The sequence below is a fragment of the Rousettus aegyptiacus genome, unplaced genomic scaffold (genome assembly GCF_014176215.1).
Source record: "Rousettus aegyptiacus isolate mRouAeg1 unplaced genomic scaffold, mRouAeg1.p scaffold_m13_p_17, whole genome shotgun sequence".
NCBI lineage: Eukaryota > Metazoa > Chordata > Mammalia > Chiroptera > Pteropodidae > Rousettus > Rousettus aegyptiacus.
The window spans coordinates 18,635,156-18,658,011 of record NW_023416292.1 but is presented as its reverse complement, the minus strand read 5'-3'; the positions used below and the strand labels follow the sequence as shown (position 1 = coordinate 18,658,011).

Here is a 22,856-nt window from a genome sequence, read left to right as displayed (position 1 = left end):
CCGACAAGCCCCCGTTTACATCTTAAAAGTTTCTGCTGTAAATGAGTCACCGTTGTGATGAACTCTTTAGTCACCAGTCTGGAAATCTTAAGAAATCGGTCCAGTTTGGAGTCGGTGTTTACCTTTGGATCCGTTTGGTCATGGTGTTGAGGTTTCTATAAAAGCCATGTGGTTTGAGTAGAGGGAACCCTTATTCCCAGGAAAAGAGGCTTGAAGGTTATTGTTGGACAAAAAAAAAAAAAAAAGTATCCACTAAAGTAACATAAATGAATAAGGTCCTTATGTGCTTTTTTCTGGAGAAAGGACATACTTGCAGTCATATATACGTAGGGGTGTGGCTCTTGCCTGAGTAGTGGATGGACAGTTTAGTAAACAGAGATCATGGTAGTTTTTTTCCAGGACTGGCTTAGTCTTCAGAGCACAGAAGAATTATGGTTGGTAAATGTTTTTCTAAATTATTCATGTTTATTTTCTTATTTTACTTTTTTTACGCCTACAGCACCTAGTCTTCCTGGGTGGTCTCCCATCCAAGTACTAACCAGGCCTGACCCTCCTTAGCTTCCGAGGTCAGACGAGATTGGGCGTGTTCAGGGTAGCATGGCCGTAGACTTATTTTCTTATTTTAAATTAAGAATATTTCCTGTTTCTAACTTTGTAATGGACCTGCTTAGTCATTCTAATTCTCATGCCTGATAAGTCCTCCCAGCTTATCCAATTTTGACTTATACTCATTTTTTTCAGTGTTCTATTTTAGTTCAAGAGCCACTTGCAAATGAATAGGATGCAAACATGTAATATAAAAGCAAGAAGCAGATTAACCATGTTTGGCACAGAAAGAAATTGGACCATGTGCACCACAGTTTTATACTTTTGAATGTGTTTGGTTATTTTGGGAATAAGATAGCTTCTAGTAAGACTTTGCTGAATGTCGTTTTACTGTTTCTGGTATACGTGAAAATTGTAGTTTTAGGCATCCAAGTGAGGTGCTAATTTAGATATTATAATGCTCATTTGGCAAAAATGATGTGGCGTTAAAGTAAGAATTAGAAGGGATTTCACTTGGTGGAATTACGTTAGGTGTGGCGGATGTGTGTTTAAGTGATTTGATTCAACCCAAGAATCTTTATTGCATTCCTTTGGGTTCAGAGCGGGAAGGAGGGGGATGAATAGAGAAAATATAGATCACATTTTTGGTAGCACTGATGCTTCCTGTCCTCTAGTTTTACATACCTATAAATAAAAATGTTTCTGCCTAGACTTTAGCTCCCAGTATTTTTTTGGTACCTGAAGCAACATAAAAATTCTTTGTCAGCTTTTACATTCTAATTTTTAGATGATAATAGGGTTGCCTTTTAACTAAATGCTTTTAAAAGCAGTTTTGCTTTTGTGTGCTGCTCTGTTTTACTTGCTGAGTTGAAATGGACGTATTAGTCTTGTATTAGTCACACAACAGCAGGCTCCATGTTGTTTAAAAGACCCCTGCAAATCGAATTTAAATTGAACAACCATTAATATTTATTAACATCCTAATTTATAGCTAACTATCAGGTTATTTATCACTTATCTAAGAAGAAAGCTTTGGAGGAAGAGACAAATCAGTCTCGATGAGGAAGGGTGTGGAGAAGGTTCAGTGTACTTAGTGCTGTTCTGTTGAGGCAGGTACGGACTGTGGGTCTCAACACCCGAGGAGACTTTAAGAGACGATGTTTGGTGCCAGGCAGGTTCTAGACTTATTGGGGAGAATCACTTCGTAAATCATATAAAGGTCTGACCATTATGTTGTACACCTGAAACTAATGTAAAATAATATCAAATGTCAAGTGTAATGGAAAGAGAACAGTATATAATACAGTGTGGGTCAGAACATGTACTCTCAAATTAAACTCCCTGGTTTAAATCCTGGCTTCACATTTGCCATTTGTAAGAGCTTTCACCTGATTGGTGCTTTTAAAGAAGAATTTGTTCCACACGTTGATTGAATATCCACTATGTACCAGATATCATGGTCGGCGTGGGACATTCCCTGGTGAACCAGACCGCGCAGGGGGTTGCGGAGAGGGCTTGGAGAGCCTTAGCCTCGGGCGTGGCCTCCGGCCGCTCTGCCTTCCTTTCCCAGCTTGACTCAGACTGCCCTCACCTGTACCCTGTGACCTCGCTCTCATGGCCTTTTTGGTCCTCAGTAAGCCTTTTCTCACATCACGTTCTTTCTCTCTGTCCTTTCCATGGCTTACTCATTCTTGTTAAACTCAAATGTCAACCTGGTCCATGCTGCCTCCTGCCTTCTCCTCATCGTTTGTAGTACGTCTTCCAGGATGTGATTCTGCTTTTTTTCCTTCTGTATTATCTCTTCCCTAAATAAGAACGTTAGCTTTAAGAAGACCAGGACAGCAGGGGTCTCACTCAGCATTTAATCTCCTGTTCCCATGATATTTTCTAGCACATAGTAGAGACTTAATCAATATTTGTTGAGTGGATGATTGAAAGCTGATACCTGTAGGAGCTTCCAGCATTTAGGGGTCAAGTGGCGGAGTGGCAACTGAAAGGACTTGGGGCAGGATTGCCCACACAGAGCAGGCCTGGAATGTGTGGTGTCGTGCTAATCAAGGGTTCGTGGGACGGCTGCGAGGGTGAAGACATGGCTTCTAACACATACCGCGTTTTCAGGAGCACGATATGCAAAATGAGAACAGCCTTTAGAGGACAGGGAAAAGTCGGAGAGTTTTAAAAGGAAAGGCTATGAACATGCCTAAGAGACATGAGTGATGGCTAGCTAATTACTCTAGCCTAGGAGTGTAATTATCCTTTATTTTGATATTATTGGAAAATTAGATTTTTGATAAGGTTGAGAAGTAATTAATTTTTTCAAGTGGAACTTGAAGCTGGAAGTAAATCTTTTTTGAGGGGGTGGGGCACAAGTAATGGTGTCAAGTGTCACCTAATGGCAAAATGAGATATTGCAGCCATACTTACCTGCTGCAATAAATAACTGAATTAGAGAAAAAGACTGTTTCGGGGGGAATTGTAGGAATGGATCAGCAGACTTCCCATAGGCGCAGGGTCCTTTGTCTTGGGCCTCGGCCTGCTTGTCCTCCCGCTCTGGTCGCAGCAGATTGTGTAATGTATGGTCCTCCTTTTGTCCTTCAGGTTTCAGCTCGAACGTTTCCCCTTCAGAGAGTTCTTCTTTTACTGCTTTACTCACAGTTGTCCCTGTACTCCTTACAGCGACTCTTTGTCACATGAACCTGTTTTGTTTTCTTCACAGCCTTTGGGGTTTTGTGGAACTATTTTATTTGCTTCTTTGCTTGTTTCCTTACTAGACGGCAGCTCTAGAGGAGCAGGCGATGCGTCTGCCTTATTCACTCAGGTTACCCCAGTGCGAGCGTCCGCCGTGTAGTATGCAGGTTGAGTTAAAATTAGTGCGAATATCTAGCGAACGTTGAGTTTCTGTGGAGTGAAGTAGAGATCTACCCCGAAAGCAGAATCACACTGCGTTTGATGACTGAAGCGTCGTTTGTTGCATGCGTGCAATGTGGAAGCTTTGGCCTCGCCCCCTCTCCAGCTGATAGGTGGTAATGTGTTTGGGAAAATAAGATACATGGTTTAGGGTGTCGTTCGTTAAGTGACACAGTGAAAAACATTTTAATGTACTATACGTGGTCATGAGATAAAATTTTGGGGACATTTAGAATTATAAAGTAATTTCAGTGAATGTTTTTGTGTGAATGTGAATTTATGAAAAAGAACAAAAACAGTGTTTCTGGGAGAACTATTGAGAGTCAAACAGTAGTACACCTGCTTAGTTGCGATGTGGGTGGATTCGTATTGCTTTTTGGGAACAACACAGTTCTTTTAGTCTAGAAACTTGGCCGTGGAGGGGGGGTGTGCCCTTCCAGCATGCGACGTGGCCCGAGAAGGCAACTTCCCTAGTTTCGAGAGAACTGTCTAGTCAGCAGATTTCTTCTTCACATGAACCATTTTAAAGGCCAAGGATTGATCAGTTCATGTTTTTATTCAGTAGTTTTTATTTTTTTTTTACTCCCTGTGGTTTTGACCAGGTGGATGTGGGAAGAGAAGTTTGCAGAACTGAAATGGAGGTCAGAGCCTCATTACAGAAAGTTACTGGGTCATCGGATTCTGTGGCTGCACTGAACAGTGAAGAATTTGTTTTGGTTCCTCAGCATGCAGATGATACTTCTACTAAAGATGAAGGCAAACCTGAACTGAAGGTATTTCTTTTTCTTTTCTACAAATGATACTACTTTAACTTATTGTTTTTTTAATTAGGTGAAAGGAGATGTGTAAAATCCAAAGGATTTTCTCAGGTATTGCCCTTGAGAATAGAATTGATGTTTGATTTATATGAGGCTCATTATTTGGTTTGTATTTTTTGAAGATTTTTTGCTTTTGGTTATTTATCTTTTAATTTGGAATTTAGAAAGAAGGAATGGAAGAGAAAGAAAAGATAATTGAGAATTAGACTTAATAGTTAAATCTTATATAAATTTGATTTATATGAATATATAAATCAAATCTGTTACTGCTGCTTAAAGTTAATTATGTAAATAGTTATGTTTCACTTTCATGTCAGAGACTTTTCCTTATGGTTTTTATGTTTTAAATCACCTGATAACATTCCAGTATGTGATTTAACAGTAGACTTTAAAAAATATTTTTAAAGTATGTGTCTTAATTTTTTAGCAGTCGAGTTTTTATTTGGATATGATTCTTTTTCTTTTTCATTTTTAATGTTGCCTTTTTTAACTCATAAAGAATCAAACAAACCCAGGTATACATGCATAAGAATTGTATATTCATCCTCTAGAAACAGAAATAGAGAAATTAGTCAAAAGTGTTACATATTTTTTGTGATTTCTATTTAATACTAACTATGACATCGAGGGTGAATTACTATATTAATCTAATAAATTTTTTATATAAATCATTATTAAATACCCATTTGACATGTTGAAAATATATATTTTGATAATTTTATTAAATAATCAATGGCTTTAAATTTAATTAAATATCTATTTAAATAAACAGCTATCTAAATTTATCTGTGTTTTAGTATTAAAGTGTTTAATTTATGACATCATTTATTTACTTAGACTTTGTGCTTCACCTGCTTTTAAAAAAAGATGAGCAAACTTAAATGTAAGGAAATTAGTAATATTCCTCTTGGCAGGTAGTAAGCAGAATTTATAAAGAAAATAGACGTATGTTTATGCTGAGAAATATGACCTTTTAAATGATATTCACAATAGACACTGTCTCTTTAAACTTATCGATTTCTACTCTTTGAAACACATACATTTAAGATGACCTGGTTTTGGAATTTATTCCTGAAAAATTAAAACAAGAAAAGGAAATCTCTGTAAATAAGACCTTAGATCAGATGTAGGTGGAAACTGCCTAAAGTGTTTCCTGAGGAATCCTTTTATGAAACTAATAATCCTCTAATTTAGTTAGTTTTATAATTTAAGATTTTGTATTATATCGAGTGAAATTAGGTACAGCTGTATAAATTCTTTGTATTCAGTGACTATATTTAAATTTAAATATTTAGATTGGTTTAATTCCAGAAATGAAATATTTTCATTAAGCTCCAGAATCATAATATGATTGAAACAAAATTCTCTTGCTTTGTCTTAGATCGTTTCTAATGGTGATGAACAATTGGAAAAAGCCATGGAAGAGATTTTGAGAGATTCTGAGAAAGGACAAAGTGGCCTTCTTGTTGATGATCATCAAAGTTCCAGTGAGATCTCAGACCATTCATTTGGAGATGTTTCAGCTAGCCAAACAAATAAGCCATCTCTTCAGCTAATTTTGGATCCATCGAATACAGGTATTGTATTGCAGGGGTCCCCAACCCCTGGGCTGTGGACCAGTACCACCATGGCCTGTTAGGAACCAGGCTGCACAGCAGGAGGTGAGCTGTGGGCAAGCGAGTGAGTGAAGCTTCATCTGTGTCTGCAGCCGCCCCCCAGCGCTAGCATCACCGCCTCAGCTCCACTTAAAGCAGCAGGCATTAGATTCTCATAGGAGCACCGGTCCCTGGTACCAAGAAGGTGGGGGGGACCACTGTATTGAATTCTTAGAAACTGTAAGAGAAATGAGATAAAGTGATAATGAAAAATTTAAGATGAAAATTAAAAAGTCCGGTTAGCTTTGTTTTTAAGATCAGGGCCACCAGCTCTTTAGTTCTGGTCGAGTCCCCATTTTGATTTTTACGTTGCTGTTTATCTCTCTACCTGTGAAGCTGGTTGGTCTTAGTGTTCTCTGAGAACAAGTACTCTGTCTGGGTCTTCATTTTACCCCTGCTACTTGGCACAGAGTAGCCCTCAGTAAATGCTTAGTGAGCAAATTAATAAATTCTTGGATATCAGAGAATAGGGTGATGTACACAGTCTTTCATATGGTCTCCCTTTTTACTCAGTTTGACTACAGTTATTTCAAATTATAATATGTGAAAGAAATCCTAAGTAAAATACCGTATCAACTCCGTCATTGTATAATGAATCCATCTACGAATGGGTAGGATTTGTGGTAGGAATACCAGCTTATATGTCAAAATAGTTTTGGGAGTAAGAAAAGCTGCTACACAGTGGGTCCACAAGATAATTCCAAGTGAATCAAATATTTAAGTGTGAGAAATCTGTAAGAAGAAAATATAAGAGAATATTTTTGTGGTTGTCAGGGTAGAAAAACCCAAATCAGAAAGGAAAAGGTGGTTATATTTTAATACATTAAAACTTAAATCTTCTGAATGAGAAAGTTACCTTCGCGCTGCATCGGGGGTCTCCAAGAGGACCCCATGGGTTGGTGGTTCATTATAAAGACTCATAGGTCTTAGAGTATAGTCATACGTATGGCTAGATTTAAGTTCAACAGGACTTAAGTGCATGTGCTTGCTCTCTCTCTCTCTCTCTCTCTCTCTCTCTCTGTGTATCTATGTATCTCTATCTCTCTATCTCTATCTATCTATCTATCTATCTATATATATATACACCTCTATTTATCTATCTATCTTTCTCTCTCTCTATATATATATAGAGAGAGATAGATATATATATATCTTTTTTTTCCCCCTAAATTAAAATTACAAGATTGGAAACAAACCTAACAGTGTGTTAGTTTTTGTTCTTGATTGAAGGAACATGAAAGATTATATTATTCACTGTACTTTGCTTTATCTCTTTTGGATTTCTTAAATTCCCTCCCCTCCCCAAAAGCACAAAGCTGTTGCTACCACTATTCATATAATTATTTTTTGGTTACTCAAAAGGAAGACGTACCCTTTCTCTTCCAGAGTAGCTCAGATTGGTTGTTGGAATCAACTGTCCTTTTCAATGGCTTAGATAATAGAATTCTTATTCCTGAGCATATTCAATGGGGATCATGTATTGTGTACCTTTTTCGTGTTCCTGTGATTGGAATTAGTGCCCTTATAAAAGAGACCCCAGAGAGCTAGCTTGTCCCTTCCACCATGTGAAGACACAGTTAAGAGATGCTATTTAGAAAGCTGGCTTTCACCAGACACTGAATTTGCTCACACCTTGATCTTGGACTTCCTGGCATCCAGAACTGTGAGAAATAAATGTCTGTTGTTTATAAGCCACCCAGCCTGTATTTTGGTACAGCAGACTGAACAAGATGCTTCGGCTGCTGTTTTCATAGCTGCAGTCAACCCAGTTTTTGCTAACAAAATTGTGGTTGCTTTAAAATGGTATATCTTCGATGGCAAGCAACTTTCTGGAAATATCTAGATTTAAATGGTAAAATACGAGCATTATCATATGTTGTTTGCCAGTTATAAAACTAGGTAGATGAGAGCTTTCGTTAAAACATCTTGATAACTGATTGGTTTTTGTCACTTGGCAATCTTATATCCTGGCTACTTGGAGTCAACATTAATAGATAATCATTGCTAGTTTACGGCAATGTACTAAAGTACCGTTTGGATAATTAGATAGGTCTTCTCTGTCATACTCTTTGTTACTCTTTGCATCTTTCTGCTGAGGAAGGGATGGGGGGATTAAAGAAGTATGACTTAAATAGGACTGAATTTACAGTTAGGTGGAGATGAATTCCTTACACTAGTGTGTGATTTTTACCAGGCCTAAGCTTTGCGAAAATATTTTGCTCTTTGCCTGTTTAGCTCGTGATTTCTATCTGTCATAATTGGATAGTTACCAATGAGTTTTGTCTACGTGAAGGCTGTAGTTACGATACATGTAATTGTTGATGAGATAGGATCTAGGCAGTGCCCAGGATGATATGTTTGTCATAATAGATTGCTATAAGGACCACTAACCCTAAAATTTTTTATTTATTTAGTGATTAATTCATTTGCTATATATTGAGTGTCTAGTCTTTTAGACACAATAAGAGCTGGAATGAAAAGAAGATTGAATGGTTTCTTCTCTTGAAGAGCTGATACTCTCTGTGCTTGATAACAGAATAAGAACATTTTGCTTTTAATTCATCCTATTTTAGACCTTTTATAGAGAGTTTGAACCCAAGCTCCGTCTATGGCTGTATGGCCTTGGGCAAGTTCTTTAACTTTTCTAATGCTCAGTTTCCTCATCTGTAAAAAAGAGCTAAAATAGAACCTGCCTCACAGGGCTGTTGGAGGATTAAATACACTGTCCATATAAAGTATTTTGTAAAATGCCTGGCACAAAGTAAATGCCAAATAAAATATTCATTATCGTCATCATCGAGAGTATTGGAAATCTTAAATCTAAAAATAAAATCACATAAACTCTTTGGTTCAAGCTCAATAATCATAACTCTTCTGCTTAAAATAGATGTGGGGAAGGGTATGGGCCCTTCATCTTCATCGAATCACCTTAGTAAAACCCCTGAATTTCCTTGGAGCCATGTCTTTCAAAAAAGCATTTAGGTAGTTCTTAAAGATGTCATTCTACTGTCTTCTTGTCTCCATAGTTTCTGATGAGGAATCTGCTGTCATTTGAATCATTCATTGTTCCTGTATTTGTAACATGCTGTTTTTCTCTATTTTCAGTATTTTTCCCCCATTATCTTTGCTTTTGGCTTATTTTTGTGCAGCATGGTTATGGGTAACAGGGAAAGAGTTGGAGACTGGATGAATATGGCTTTTAGACAGGGGTGGGGAGAATGGCACATGGAGAGTTTTAGACTACCTGATAATGTGCAGATAGATACTCTTGAATCACAATTGGGCCTTTGCTACATGAGCCTTTGAACAGCATTTTTTATTTTTTAAGAATTGAGGAAGGAAGAATTGGGGGGAAATAATTATAAGAGCATTCATCAGAGTAATTATTTTGAGGGAAAAATTTCCATTGTAATACTTACATAGTTCGTAGAAGCCAGGAAGCCAGGAAGGAGCAAAGTAAGAAGCTTGACTTATGTGGTTACTGGTGAGAGATGTAACACCTTAACATTGTTTACTTCTGCTTAGGAACTTATGCTGCTTAATAAGTTTGGTGCTAACCATGATCTGTACAGCCGAGGGAAACTTTTAAGTGGTTTTAATTTTATTTAATTCTTATTATTTTTTAGGCTAATCTCCTTATTCTGTATTATTTGAACTCTGTGTTTCTATTTTTTAAAATATAAGGTTTAGTATTTTTTTTTTCCTCTAAGCAAGTTAGAGCTAAGTAAGATAATACTTTGAGCAATTTGAAAATATAAAATGGCCAGTTATGGCAGATAAACATTAAAAGAAATGAAAACACAGAGAGACCTAAATTTCGTTTGCAGTTTTTCATTCATTTTTGAGCAATAGTCAAAATTATGCCATGACATTTTGCATTAACTTTTGAGCATTTCTTTTTTATTCCCTTCAGAAATTTCTACGCCCAGACCGTCTTCTCCAAGTGGAGTACCTGAAGAAGATAGCGTTTTATTTAACAAACTGACCTACCTAGGATGTTTGAAAGTTTCTTCCCCACGTAATGAAGTGGAGGCATTACGGGCAATGGCAACTATGAAATCTTCCAGTCAGTCCCCTTTTCCTGTTACTCTGTATGTTCCAAATGTTCCAGAAGGTTCTGTGAGGTAAACTTAGACATATTGAAGTTTTTTTGGGGGTGGTGATTATATTATATCATAAATCAGGCCCAGGACTTACTGTTAATTCACTTTTAATTTGTAGACATGCAAAATAAACATGTGTAGGTTTAGACTGTATTCCTTATTTTCAAGGGGCATTTGTAAATGTTATTTGTAGAATATTATAAATGGAAATGCCACTGTAAATATACCTGTAATTTGTGTTTCTTTATTCCGAAGGAGCATAAAAACCTGTCTTCCCCTTTTCGTATAGTAGTGATTCAGAAATTTAGAGTGAGACCTAGATTTTAAGCTCTTCACATCATACTGCAAAGCAGCAAAATGGCTTTTTTTCTTGTGCTTAATTAGGAATAATACTTAACATCATCTGAACCTTACATCTCTTTAAGCATAAGTCAGATGATGTTATTCTTCTATACTCAGCCCTCCAGTGGCCTCTAGTCACACTCGTGATTGTATTCGAAATCCTTACCGTGTATGGCCACTCATGACCTACTGCTTTGACCTGATCTTTGCTCTCTCTCCTGCTTTCTCACTTCATTCGTTCACAGCGTTCATTCACTACATTTCAGTCATAGTAGCCTCTTTGTTTTCTCAAACGCTGTCATGATTCCCACCTCAGGGCCTTTTTACAATCTATTTCCTTTGCCTAAGCAGTCTTTCCTTGGTTTTCCAGTGGCTTTTTCACTTCTTTCCAATTCCCTCTCAACAAACATTTTATCAAGAGAAGCCTCTGTGGATCATATCGTATAACTATACCTCTCTTTCCCATTACTGTGTCTTTTATTTCTTCGTAGCATTTTATTAATTGTTTATTGCCTACTTTACTCACTAGAACATAAGCTCTGTGGGAGCAGGTTATTTGTCATTTTCTCTGCTGTAATTTCAATGTCTAGAACAGTATCTGGTCCAGGTTTTCAGTAAATAATTGTTGAATGAACAAATAAATGTTCCAGGTCTAGGCAATTAAGTCGAATGCGTCCCAAACCTATAATATTCCCTGAAGGCTGATTTAATCTTTTTTCAAACCCTTTTTCATTTGTCTCATTCTCTTCTCTCAAGTTTAGAATGTGAGAAAATGTTAGCGAAGTTTAAGTCCCAAAATAATAGCAATATAAATGATAAGGTTTTGGTGAAAATACTTTGAATTTTTAAAGAAAGGGGTTTGTATTTATATTGTTTGTACAATAGCTCTTAAAAAAGTCAAAATCCCTTTTAATGTTATCTATTTATTAATGTTATCTATTTCATTTTTGACTTGCCTCTCTATTTTTAGTGAGTCCCCCTTAGTTTTAGAGTTTGAGATTCTGAAGTAGTCTGGAGTTTTTAGATCAATCTAGGGCTTAGGACTTGTGTAGAGAAAGTCAGAGATATTATTTGGTCTTAAATCTCACAGACCCCTTTTACCTTGTAAATTGTGTTGTGACTTTGGTTTTTGGAACCACTCTGACTTCCCTGGGGAACAAAGTGTCTTGGTGAAGCAGTGACCTGGGCCTTGGTAAAACTGCAGGAGCTGCTCTGAGGAGAAGTGCCCTCTCCTTGGACGGTCTGTGCCGTTCTGCACTGGTGGCCTTCCTCCTCTGTGACAGAACGAGCCTCACATTTAGGGGTGGGCGACAGAGATTTTACCAGGCAGCGTATACTTGGCTGAGGGAGTAAGTGAACTGGATCATATGAAACACAAAAATGAAGGCGAAGACTTTGTGTGTGTGAATACTCATGCACACACACGTGTGCACACACACATATAGCAAGAACATGAAGATAATTTGTTTTCTTGCATTATTGGTACCAGCTTATTTTGGGTTTTTAAGATAATTATATTTATGTGTTATTGCCACTGTAAAACTATGTGCCTTGTTCTTTGATAGTTAATATTTTATTTCATTTTCCATCACTGTTGTGCAGAATCATAGACCAATCCAGGGGTGTGGAGATAGCATCTTTTCCCATCTATAAGGTGCTGTTCTGTGCACGCGGACACGACGGGACAACGGAGAGCAACTGCTTTGCATTTACAGAGAGTTCCCACGGTTCAGAAGAGTTTCAGATACATGTTTTCACCTGTGAAATTAAAGAGGCAGTAAGTATAACGTATTGTAGCAATTTGCTGTAGAGGAGAATAGGGTAATATTTTCGAACCCTAATCTCACTGTCATAAATTTGCGTATGTTACGTAAGTTTGGAGTATACTTCTAAAGACAAAGTTAATCCTTGTAATGGTGTAGAGCCAGGTGTGGAAAGCTGAATGTGACAACCGTGCGTGAAAATGGAATTGTAGGGAGGGCGCCTGCAGCTTACCAGGTGTGACAGAACGGTCCCCCTTGCAGGACCGCCCCCCTCCCCGCAGTGGTAGCGGTTGCTCGGGCTTAGGAAGGGGGAATGTTTTTGCACCTCTTTTATTATTTTGCCCAAGTCGATTGGTCCATGTGATTTTAGAAGGTGCCTCGAACAACACCTTTTGCTCTGTTGGGCCCAGCAGTTGCATGTTGCTTTAATGTATATTTTGCCCTAGGATCCTTTCACAGAGCTCTGTGGTGGTCACCGGTGAGTATTTGTTGTGCGCATTCACTCAGAGGCTGGCTTTTGCTCTAGAGCACTGGCCTAATTAAAAGTACAGATGCTACATACAGCAGAGGTATCACCTTGTAGGCCTTGGAAAGCGCCTATAAGTTCCTTTTAGCAATTCTTAAGTGGTGGTGTCTTCTTAGGCTGGAGAAGTAGTTCAGAATCAAATGGCTGTTAATTTAAATATGTGGGGGAAATTGCCTTCTTTTCTATACCTACGGAATTCTCGCCAAATTAAAAATAAGTTGCACTTTTAGAACTTTAATACTCACAACCATTTTAATGAATGGATTTGGATGAGCAAGGTCTCAGGTGTGTTTGTTTTTGGGGGTATAAACTGTCAGCCGAAAATGCTGCAGGCAGCAGTTACGCTCTTTTCTCTTTGCCATGAAACAAAAACCATTGTATTAACAGGAGTCCCAAGAGTTTGTTTCTGGCCACAACATGCGAACTCATGGAAATGCAGATTTCTGTGTGTTTGATACTAAGCATGCGGGGTGTGTCAAGTCTTGAGTCCTGAACACCTGCACTTTCTTGAGCACGTGCAGACACAGGTACTTTAGATTGTCGCCTTGGAAGTTCTCTGCCAGAACCCATCCCATGCCTATGTATGTCGTTCTGGAACCTATTTTATTCCAACACACACACACACACACACACTCACTCACTCACTCACTCACTATTTGGCTAAAAGGTTTGATGATAGAAGAGTGAATGAGTACAAGTGTGCCTGTCATTTAGGGAGCAGTGACCAGAAATATTTCGAAAGAATATGTGTGTGTTTGTGAACGAGGGGATCTGTTTCTGATCCTTACTGCCCCGCTGCAGAGGTGGGGGAGCAGATGGTAGAGTCCTGGCAGTTCATGGCGGCAGTCATCATTTAACGTGCCCGTGTGGTTTCTGGATAATTGACACTCAGCAGCAAGGAAGTGAACTTTGAAGAGTTGGGAACCTGCTACTTGGAGAGGCAGAAACACTGCTGTAGAAGGAAGTTGAAAGGGACCTGGCCACAAGCATTTTTCATAACTGTGACGGTACGCAACTCTCTTTTCTGGATTATAGCGTCCACTTGTTTATGGGTGGGGAAATATTTGTCATTTTTGAAAGCTTTAGCAGTGGGAAAGCAGTTGACAAAACTGAGGAATTCTCAGTCTTACCATTTTGAATATGGTATTAAATAATAGTAATTGTATTTTTAGGGAGGATGTTTGGTACATTACAGGTTGTAAGAAACTGATGTCCATATATTATTATCTTTAGAGTACATTTTTGAAAGTGTTAATGTTCTGGGACATTGGTGGCAAAATTCATTATTTAAAGGAGGAATACATGCCAGTTGTTATCAAACGTTATAAGACATCATTTCTAAATGAATAGAATCTGGTATAAACATCGAGCTTATGCCACGCGCTATGCTAAGCATTTACTTGATACTCATCATATCTCCGTGACACAGGCAGTATTTATTTAGACTAGTGATCTTACGCTTCCCTTTGCCTGGAGCAGTTTACACCTGTTGTCCAGGTGTATTGTTAATAGCATTCCATTTTATTCCCAAAGTGCTCTGGTTTGGATGATAAATGGTATGGTTACTGTTTCTCGCAAGGACGAGAGAATAGAAGTCGGAGCTGGATTTCAAATGGAAGTCTCTGACTCTGAAGACACCTGTAATTTTCAGCTTTCCTGCTGGAAATATTGGAAACAAATATGGATCTTTTCTTTCAATTGTGCTTTATAAAGGCATTGGTTGGCATATAGCTTGCATCCCAGCTACCTTGGGGTTTTATGCACGCCTGTACAAAAGATGTCCAGCATCGTCCTCACCCCTCAAAAAATAATTCCCCTTTAATTAATACGAAGTCTTTTAGTTGCATCTACAGGTTGTCTGGTTCACAGAAGTTTCTTGTTCTGTGGTGAAGGGACAACTTTATTCTTTAGTTTCTGGGTCCCTATTGATGGGTGTAAACAGTTGGCAAAGTAGCTCAGGAACAGGTGACAAACGTTCTTATTCCTTAAATACATACCATGCTAATTAACTTGTTTCCTTTTTTTTTGCAGAATCCCTGGATAAGAACCAAAGAAGTTTATTAAAGGCAAGAAGACCCTCCTCCCAAGCAGGAGAAGGAGCGTGGCTACCGCGGCCATCTGTCGCTGTGATGCTCTTATGTCACCACAGAGCCCCACAAGCAGTAGGCACCAGCAGTGGTAGAGGGGGAGCCTGGAGAGGGCGACGGCTTTGCTGGACCTGTGCACAAAGAGTAGGGTCCCCACAGAAGGGCCAGGGCACGCTTGACTTGTTACGCTGGATATTCTGTAGGACTCTGCTGGAGCAAATCTCAGTTTTCTATGGCACAAGACCTGGGGAATCCAGCCAGAGGGATCTTGGTGCTGACCTTTGGACAGGGAGAATGATGTACCAGGCTTTTGCTGAAAAAGCAGAGTCTCAGAAAGCATGGTGAAAAAAGCCATTCCTATTCTTGTTGCATTTTTGCGGATACATTATACAAAATTGTTTTTAAAGGTACTTTAAAAGGATTAGTTGACTCTTTTAAAGAATGTATTTTTGCTAGTCAGTGTAACCATTTTCTTTAAAACAGATTTTGATATTTGTCGTGTTTGTATGTTTTAACATACTTCTCGTTGCTGACAACTCTGAGTATATTTGGAAGCATGGTTGTTATCATTTGCTGTTAAAGGCATTCAGAGGTATTACATGGTAAATATCAAGGATATTATTGAGAAGTTCTTTATTCTTAATGCACTAGTTTTCCTTAGGGGTAACCACTATATAAAAGAAAATCTTATTTTTACATGGGAAAATATTATTTTAAAACATTTATTGAAATGTTATTTTAGCAAAATACTTTATGAATTAATTTACAAGTTATGTTAGTGTTTTCTTTAGATTTTTATAATCTAAAATGATTATAAATCTTTTTTAGAAAAGTTTTTTTTTTATATGACTTGCCTCTTATTTTAGCTCTTTTCAGTGAGTAATATATTTGAACAAGATGTTTTAAACATTTTAACATGTATCTTTCCAAGTGTCTTTTATAGAATGGTTTTTCTACATTTATTTCTTGGGTGAATATTTTCTTGACATATGGTGTTTTTAAAACAATTGATTCTCTTTCATCGATATTAATGGAAAAGATTTATTTTGGAAAAGTTGGCTCTGTTATTTATTTTAAGTAAATGCCTTTTTTAAGTAGTATGTTTTGATTATTAACATGTAATATGTATTTGATAATTTGGAAAATACTGCAATAAAAAATAAAAAAGAGAAGTTCATCAAAATTGCACCAGAGTTAAGATTTTGGTGTATTTCTCTTCCACATCTCTACATGTGCCCCCCTTTCTGCCTCTTCAAAAACAACACCCCCAACAGACGCTTTTGTGTTTAGTACTTTCTATAGGAACTGCTTTCTGGGGAAAATTGTACTGTATTATTTGTCAATAAACCTTCACCTTCTGCAAAGCAAATGCCTATTATGGTAGATTATTGTGTGTGTGTGTGTGTGTGTGTGTGTGTGTGTAATAGTGTGACATGTATGGAAATGTTTGCCATGATATGTGTTTTTCATTTTCTTTTCATGATGTAGTTGGTTACCCGATTCGTTCCAATAACTATAGACATTGGTAGTCATTGTTTCTGAAGCTTTTCCACCTTACCAATCCACGAATCACCGTTGCAGCTTTTCACAGATGATTTTTACCTTGTGGTTGGGAGTAGCAGCGGGCAGGACCAGATGCGGCATGATCGCTGTGAATGACGCAAAGGCGCCGTTGTGTTCCTCTCCCCAGAAGGGAGGGAGAAGTGTAGTCTGATGTTTTTCTCCCCATCGTCGTCTGCCACTCTGGCTCAGCCCCATGTTCTTAACCGTATAGAAAGACATCCCTGAGCTCAGCTTTAGAATTTGCCAAGTTCTTTGGCTTTTTTGACGTAGTCCGATGTGGTAGGCTTGCCGATAGCTCTGACACAGAAGAAGATGTGGGAGAGAACGAAAAAGAATTATGGTTGGGGTATGACTCCATGAGTAGATCGAAAATGATGTACAAGTATTCCCCTATTTTCACATACAATGTTTTCTTCAAAATATGCTGAAGTCGAATGTGTAAGAAGTAAACATTAGACTTCACATTTTATTTGTGGTTAGGAAGTGGAGAGTGCTCAAAGGACTAAAAATAGTTTAAAATCCCTGTTTACATTTGCTTTGTAGGCATATTCTTCAGTGACTTGCTCCTAGCATGTTCTTTGTTTTCGTTTTCCTCTATAAAACTTAATTATTGAGCTAAGTCGTATGAGTGTCCAGTTCAGGCTAAACATTTCTGCTTTTGGCTTATCTAGTGATTCCTTCTCACATACTTCAAGCACATTCAGCTCACATATGCTGGATGTCAGCTCCATGTTCACGGCTGGATAGGACTTAGTAACACACTGCCTAGAATAATATTTAATTCACGGAAAGCATTCAAAACATTTGTTGAATGAATGAGTGAATTTATCAGTCTTAACTTGTATAAGATTTGAGGACTGATGTTCTTATTAATATCCATTCTTTGCTGATTTTATTGTTTTCATATAAAATTACAATGGGATAACAGATTAAAATATTTAAAAATTTTTATGAGCACAGTGATAGAAATATGATGCTACTGCTGAGGCTGAACTTTAGACTAGCAGACAGCATTCTTATACAGTTAAAGTGTGTAAGTTATTTGATTTAAGACACTTTTTGGCATTGGAAAGGCCATTTAGGGTAATTGTTGGTTAATATATATGAGTATGGTTGTTGGAGGTTTGAGGAACACTTGGTTTTGAATGTGATAGACTATGAGGAAAGGTAGAATATATGAATACAACAAAAGAGAAAAATGAGGAACTACTCCATACTTTAAGAAATTTTACTGTTGATTAAAGTGCTCTCGTTTCAAGGAAATTACAAAATATCGCTGTCCTACACTCATATAATTCAGTGCATAATTTGAATTCACTATCTAAAGTGAAGGATTTGTTAAAGGTCAGAGACTTCTCTTTATTTGTTCCTCCCAATGGGAGGTTTTGAAAATATGACCTTTGTTAAATATGACCTTTGTTAGACCATTCTTGTTTCATCTTGTTTTCTTTGTTCAACCCAGGGGTGGTCTGAGAGATTTGGAAGGTCTTTTGTGCTTCAGGCTTACAAGAGTGAGATGATATGATGCTTCTTTTGAAACCAAGGAAGAAAGCAACTTCTGAAAGAGTGTGTGTGGGATTTAGAGTACTTCTCCATTTTAGGGGAAGAGTATACGATACATATGTATGATATATATTACATATCATATATATGTATCTAAGTTGTAACCAGGGTGGCCTAATACTATTAGATAGATCAGACCATTCCAGTGTTACTCTGACAACCCTGCAATACATTTATACCACAGCAACTTTACGTAACAGGACCGGAAGCTCTTTAAATCATGCAACCATGTTTGGTTATTGCTGAAACCAGTATTTGCTTTATTCTGTGCCTCAGGATTTAGTCCTCTGAAGCTGAGGGAAGTGAAAAAGAGAAATTGATGGCTTGGGCTAAAACCTTGTTTGTGTGTGTTCGTTAGGAAGATTTAGATGCCAGCCTCATTCTAGTAATTATTTTAGGATTAATTCACTGCTATTATCATTGGTTAATATATTCCGGGGCCTAGAAACATTTATAAATAAATAGAGTTCTTTTGTGAACATAAACTTCTTTATTACTGTGTTTAAATGCCAGATCGACTATATGTACACTATATATTATAAACTGTAATATAAATTATAAACAATATATTATAAACTATATATATATGTTTAGACTATATCTGCTAGAGAAAACTGTGATTATGAGAGTTATAGATTCAAGAATTAGAAGAAGAGAAGGGTATCAGAATGCGGATAAAGCCTTTGTCTAATGGCACTTCCATTTTTATTCTTTTAGGTAAGCAGAATTTTATATAGTTTCTGTACAGCATTCAAACGTTCTTCCAGACAAGTGTCTGATGTCAAAGACTCAGTTATCCCTACCACCGACAGTGATGTGTTTACCTTCAGTGTCTCCTTGGAGGTAAAAGAAGATGATGGAAAAGGAAACTTCAGGTGAGGTTATTTGGAAAGAATAAAAATTGGTATTGTGCCTAGAATATGATATTGGCTGCTAGAAAGATTCCAGAAAGTATATAATGTTGTTATTAAGCTTTAAAATGCTGAGGAAATATTTGATAAATGATTATGTTTCACTTTTATCATGCCTTTCAGATATTTTAGGTAAATGATTTTCTTAATGTTTAAAAAATAATGATATTTATTATAGAAAATTGATGGATTAATAAGGGTAGAATGAAAAACAACTACAGCCTTGTCAGCTGCAATCATTTTTATTTTTGATTTATTCCCTTTGTTTATTTCTAGGGGGTATTTTTATACAGTTGTATGCATATATAATTTTTTCTTTTAACTTCATAAGAATTTTTCCATTAAGATGTTCTTAATTGAGATCATTTTTAATGGTTACCAATAGTATATTGTGTGGTTCGCCTATAAAGTATTTCTGTCTTTTATATTTAGAATGTTTTTCTCCGGTTCAAAAAATAGGCAGATAATAGGATACATTTATGCTCGAATGGCCACCTACCTATGTGCCTTATCTGTGCTTTTAAGTTTAACAATAATTGTTAGGTAGGTATTTTGTCTTTTTTTTTTTTTTGCAGATAAAAAAATTGAGTCTTAGGTCCAATAAGTTACTTACGGAATTTTTCTTCAGATAAGACAACCTATATCTTAGACATTTATTGTTTTAATGATAATACATAAGAATAGCCTAGGCTAGACCGTCCCAATGTATATTTCTTTGTCTATCTTTTATTTATATTTACTTGGATATGTCACAATCATTTCAAATTCTAGATGTTTAAAAGTAAGCTCTTTTTCTCACTTTGCTTTGCCTTCGTTTTCACTGTTAAAAGAACTCACGACCACACCACCAGCTAAACCAGAAATGTGACAGTCTTAAAAATAATTAAATCACATTTCTAAATTTGTTAAATTTAAAAACTAAAATTTGAAGACCTCGGTTAGGTTTTGTTGACAATAAAATTTGTAGTTATTCTGTGGCGAGATGAGAGTTTAGTACATTTTAAGAATAAAAGTGTTGCTTAAATAAGATCTCATTCTAATCTTGGACTAGATTATCTTATTACATCATTGGATTGATAATTTCTGTTCTTTTTGCATATTTCAGCCCTGTGCCTAAGGATAGAGATAAATTTTATTTCAAATTAAAACAAGGAATAGAGAAGAAGGTGGTGATTACAGTGCAGCAACTTTCTAACAAAGAACTGGCTATCGAAAGGTAAGCAGCTCGCTCCTAAGTGCTGCCGAAAACTTGTGCTGGCGACCGTTATTGGTCGTATTTTCCCCTTTCAGTCCGGGCTTCACACTAGGCTCAGATAGTGCATTTCGTTGCTACGTGTCTTTAGCTTTCTTTAATCTGGAAACATTTCCACAGCCTTTCTCATCTCTTACGACACGGATATTTTTGAAAAATACAGCCCTTTCTCTCTTTTTAATGTAACATCGCTCATGTTGGGTTTATCAGACTGTTCGTTTTCCTGCATAGGTGGTGGTGTTTCCTTCACAGGGTCTCACATCTAGAGGTGCTTGACGACCCACCTGTCCCTTGCTGGGGGTGTTAGTTTTGGTCACCTGGGCAAGATGTCTGATTTCTCCACTGTAATTTCTTTTTCTCCTCTCTTTTGTGACTAGTAAGCCATCTGTGGAGAGACCCATGAAAATATCCTGCTTCTCACCAAAATTCCCTCTTCTATCGAGCATTCATTTATGACTCTTGTCTGATCCAATCTTTACTACGATGAATGTAAATGACAATTTTCCATCTCCTGCACTTTTTCTAGATTTACCAGTCATCCTTGGCTTTCCGATGTAAGCCAGGCCTCTCCCTTCTCTTTCATTCACTTATCTACTTCTTATTGATTGGTATGGACTCCTGAATTCCACATCCCCCCACCCCCGCCCCACCACAGTAGATTATAATTCACTACCGTGTTGAATTGTCTTGGTGCTCACATGGTCCCAGGGTTTGCCAGTGGGAGCCCCTTCAACTCTGTGTGCTTATGACACACCCCCAGTGCTTTATTCCTGGCATGACAAAAAGCAGCTCTCCGTTTATCAGGTCTGTAGGAACACGGACAAGGACGTATTGGGCGTTGAGTTGAGGAATTTTACTTTTAATAATTACTTAAAAGTCTTGGAGTTTTCTGACTGCGTGGAATGTTATGCCCCTACGAGAGAGGCATATGTTATGCTTGTGGATTAGATGCTGTCCTTCGTTTTCCCGATGAGATGCTTCCAGTTTGATCTACTTGAGTGTGGAACCTTGATGAATATAGGTGAAACAGTTAAATGCCCAATCATAATTATTTTTGGTTAACTTGAACACTTACACTATACATTTTAAATACACAAAAAATAATTTAGAATTGTTGCCTTTTGTCCACTCATATAAACAACTTTATTTGGATTTTCTTCAGTCATCTTCAACACCAGTGTCTTCATCATCAGTTAAACCATTTTTTGAATAATTTTAAGGCATTTTTCAAAGCATATTATCTCAGCTTCTGCCAGAGTTTGTTGAGATACAGCACTTATCGAATCAGTATGTATTGCTATCATTAGAAATTTAACCTAAGCCCCAAGTATCCATTTGCATAATATTAGGTGAATTAAAAATCATTCCATACATAACTATTTACTATATTGTTTTTATTTTAATGATTAATCTTGATGAAAACATCTAACAACTGTGAGTTCATATATCCTGCAGTAATTACCAAATCAGTGTTGAGTTACTTTGCTTCCTTTTTCAAAGGTCAGATGACCTTTGTAAACATTTACACTAAAATTGATTGAGACTGCTTCAGGCTAATGGGTCTTTCTCAGCCTACATACAGACAGGATTTCCTGTGATATAGGATATTTTGCAAATGCTTGGATTTCTCTTTTTTGAGAAAGAAACCCTTTTGTTGGGCTGGTTATACGTGGTATTTAATGTTTAAATCATAAAATGTAAATTGTGGAATTTAAGGTAATCCAGTAGGTGGCAATCTTGTAAAGAGAATTCTTTACACCTTAGCACTGTGAACATTGCCGCTGACAGTTTGTAGCATAAAGACACTGGTTTGAAAGAAAATCATTCAAATTATCTAATTTTGTCTTTTCTTTTGGAAGAGAAAATGATTTATCATTTTAAAAAATAACCTTTCATTATGTAAATTTTTCAACCTACACAGAAATAGAAAGAATAATATATTGAACCCCAATGCACCTGTAACCCACTCCAAATGCTAATTTTCAATGTTTTTGGTTTTTAAAATATTAATTTTTTATCATGAGTGAATCCATTTCTGTGCATTCAAGGGTTCAAGTGTTCTGCATATGTAGATATGTGACATTGTACTGCGGTGATCTGCCTTGACCCTTTCGAAGGCAATTACTATGTCCTTGTCCCAGTCTTCACCATCTAATACAGTGCGAGGAACACAGAGCTTTATAGTTAGCTACTTACTTCTTAGCACCTTTTCTGTGCTGAGCACTATTCTAGGTACTTCTTATGAGGTACAGAAACTATTATCTTTATTGTACAGTTGAGGAAACTGAGACATAGAGAGGTTAAATAACTTGCCCAAGGTCATACAATTAACTAAGGGGTCCACCTGGTACCAGAACATGTGTTCTGACTCTGCTGTCTCTTTTAAAAAACTCGTCGAATAAAGGAATAAAAATTTAGTAACAGTTGCATGAAGTTAGAGTATTGACTAAATTTACTGTACTATGGAAGGACTAATAGAACATCGCAGCTGATGGAACCCTACCTTGTTTAGAGGATATGTGAAAACTGGTCTTGTAGCTTGGTAATTTCTAATGTTCTTTTGCTTTACATATTAAGTTTTATTTAAGAACTGGACGTAAGAGAGAAAATAATATTAACAGCCAACGTTTATGGAGCATTCATTATGTGGTGGCTATTGAACAATTTAGTTGTCATGACAACGCGTAGGGAAGGTATTATAATTATTAACCTGTTTTTGCAAATGATGACACATGCTTAATGAAGTTAAATAACCTTGTTCACTTGGCCAGAAACTGATAGAGCCATCTCATTCCTGATTTTATACTCTCAAAGACTATA

General features: G+C 37.0%; 1 protein-coding gene and 1 pseudogene across 8 annotated transcripts in view; one reads left to right on the top strand and one right to left on the bottom strand.

Moving 5' to 3' along the window:
• RABGAP1L (RAB GTPase activating protein 1 like) overlaps positions 1-22,856 on the top strand; it is a 376,617-nt gene that overhangs the window by 31,194 nt on the left and 322,567 nt on the right. For 7 of the 8 annotated variants that reach the window (XM_036234594.1, XM_036234592.1, XM_036234593.1 and 4 more), the window contains exons 2-7: positions 4,056-4,226; positions 5,653-5,848; positions 9,840-10,050; positions 11,974-12,148; positions 18,591-18,748; positions 19,890-20,000. In XM_036234594.1, coding sequence (XP_036090487.1) covers positions 4,089-4,226; positions 5,653-5,848; positions 9,840-10,050; positions 11,974-12,148; positions 18,591-18,748; positions 19,890-20,000 — 989 coding nt within the window. In that variant the 5' untranslated portion in view covers positions 4,056-4,088. Of the gene's footprint in view, positions 1-4,055; positions 4,227-5,652; positions 5,849-9,839; positions 10,051-11,973; positions 12,149-18,590; positions 18,749-19,888; positions 20,001-22,856 lie in introns of those variants that run through there. The other variant, XM_036234598.1, reaches the window with a different exon arrangement.
• LOC118613243 lies at positions 491-609 on the bottom strand (annotated as a pseudogene).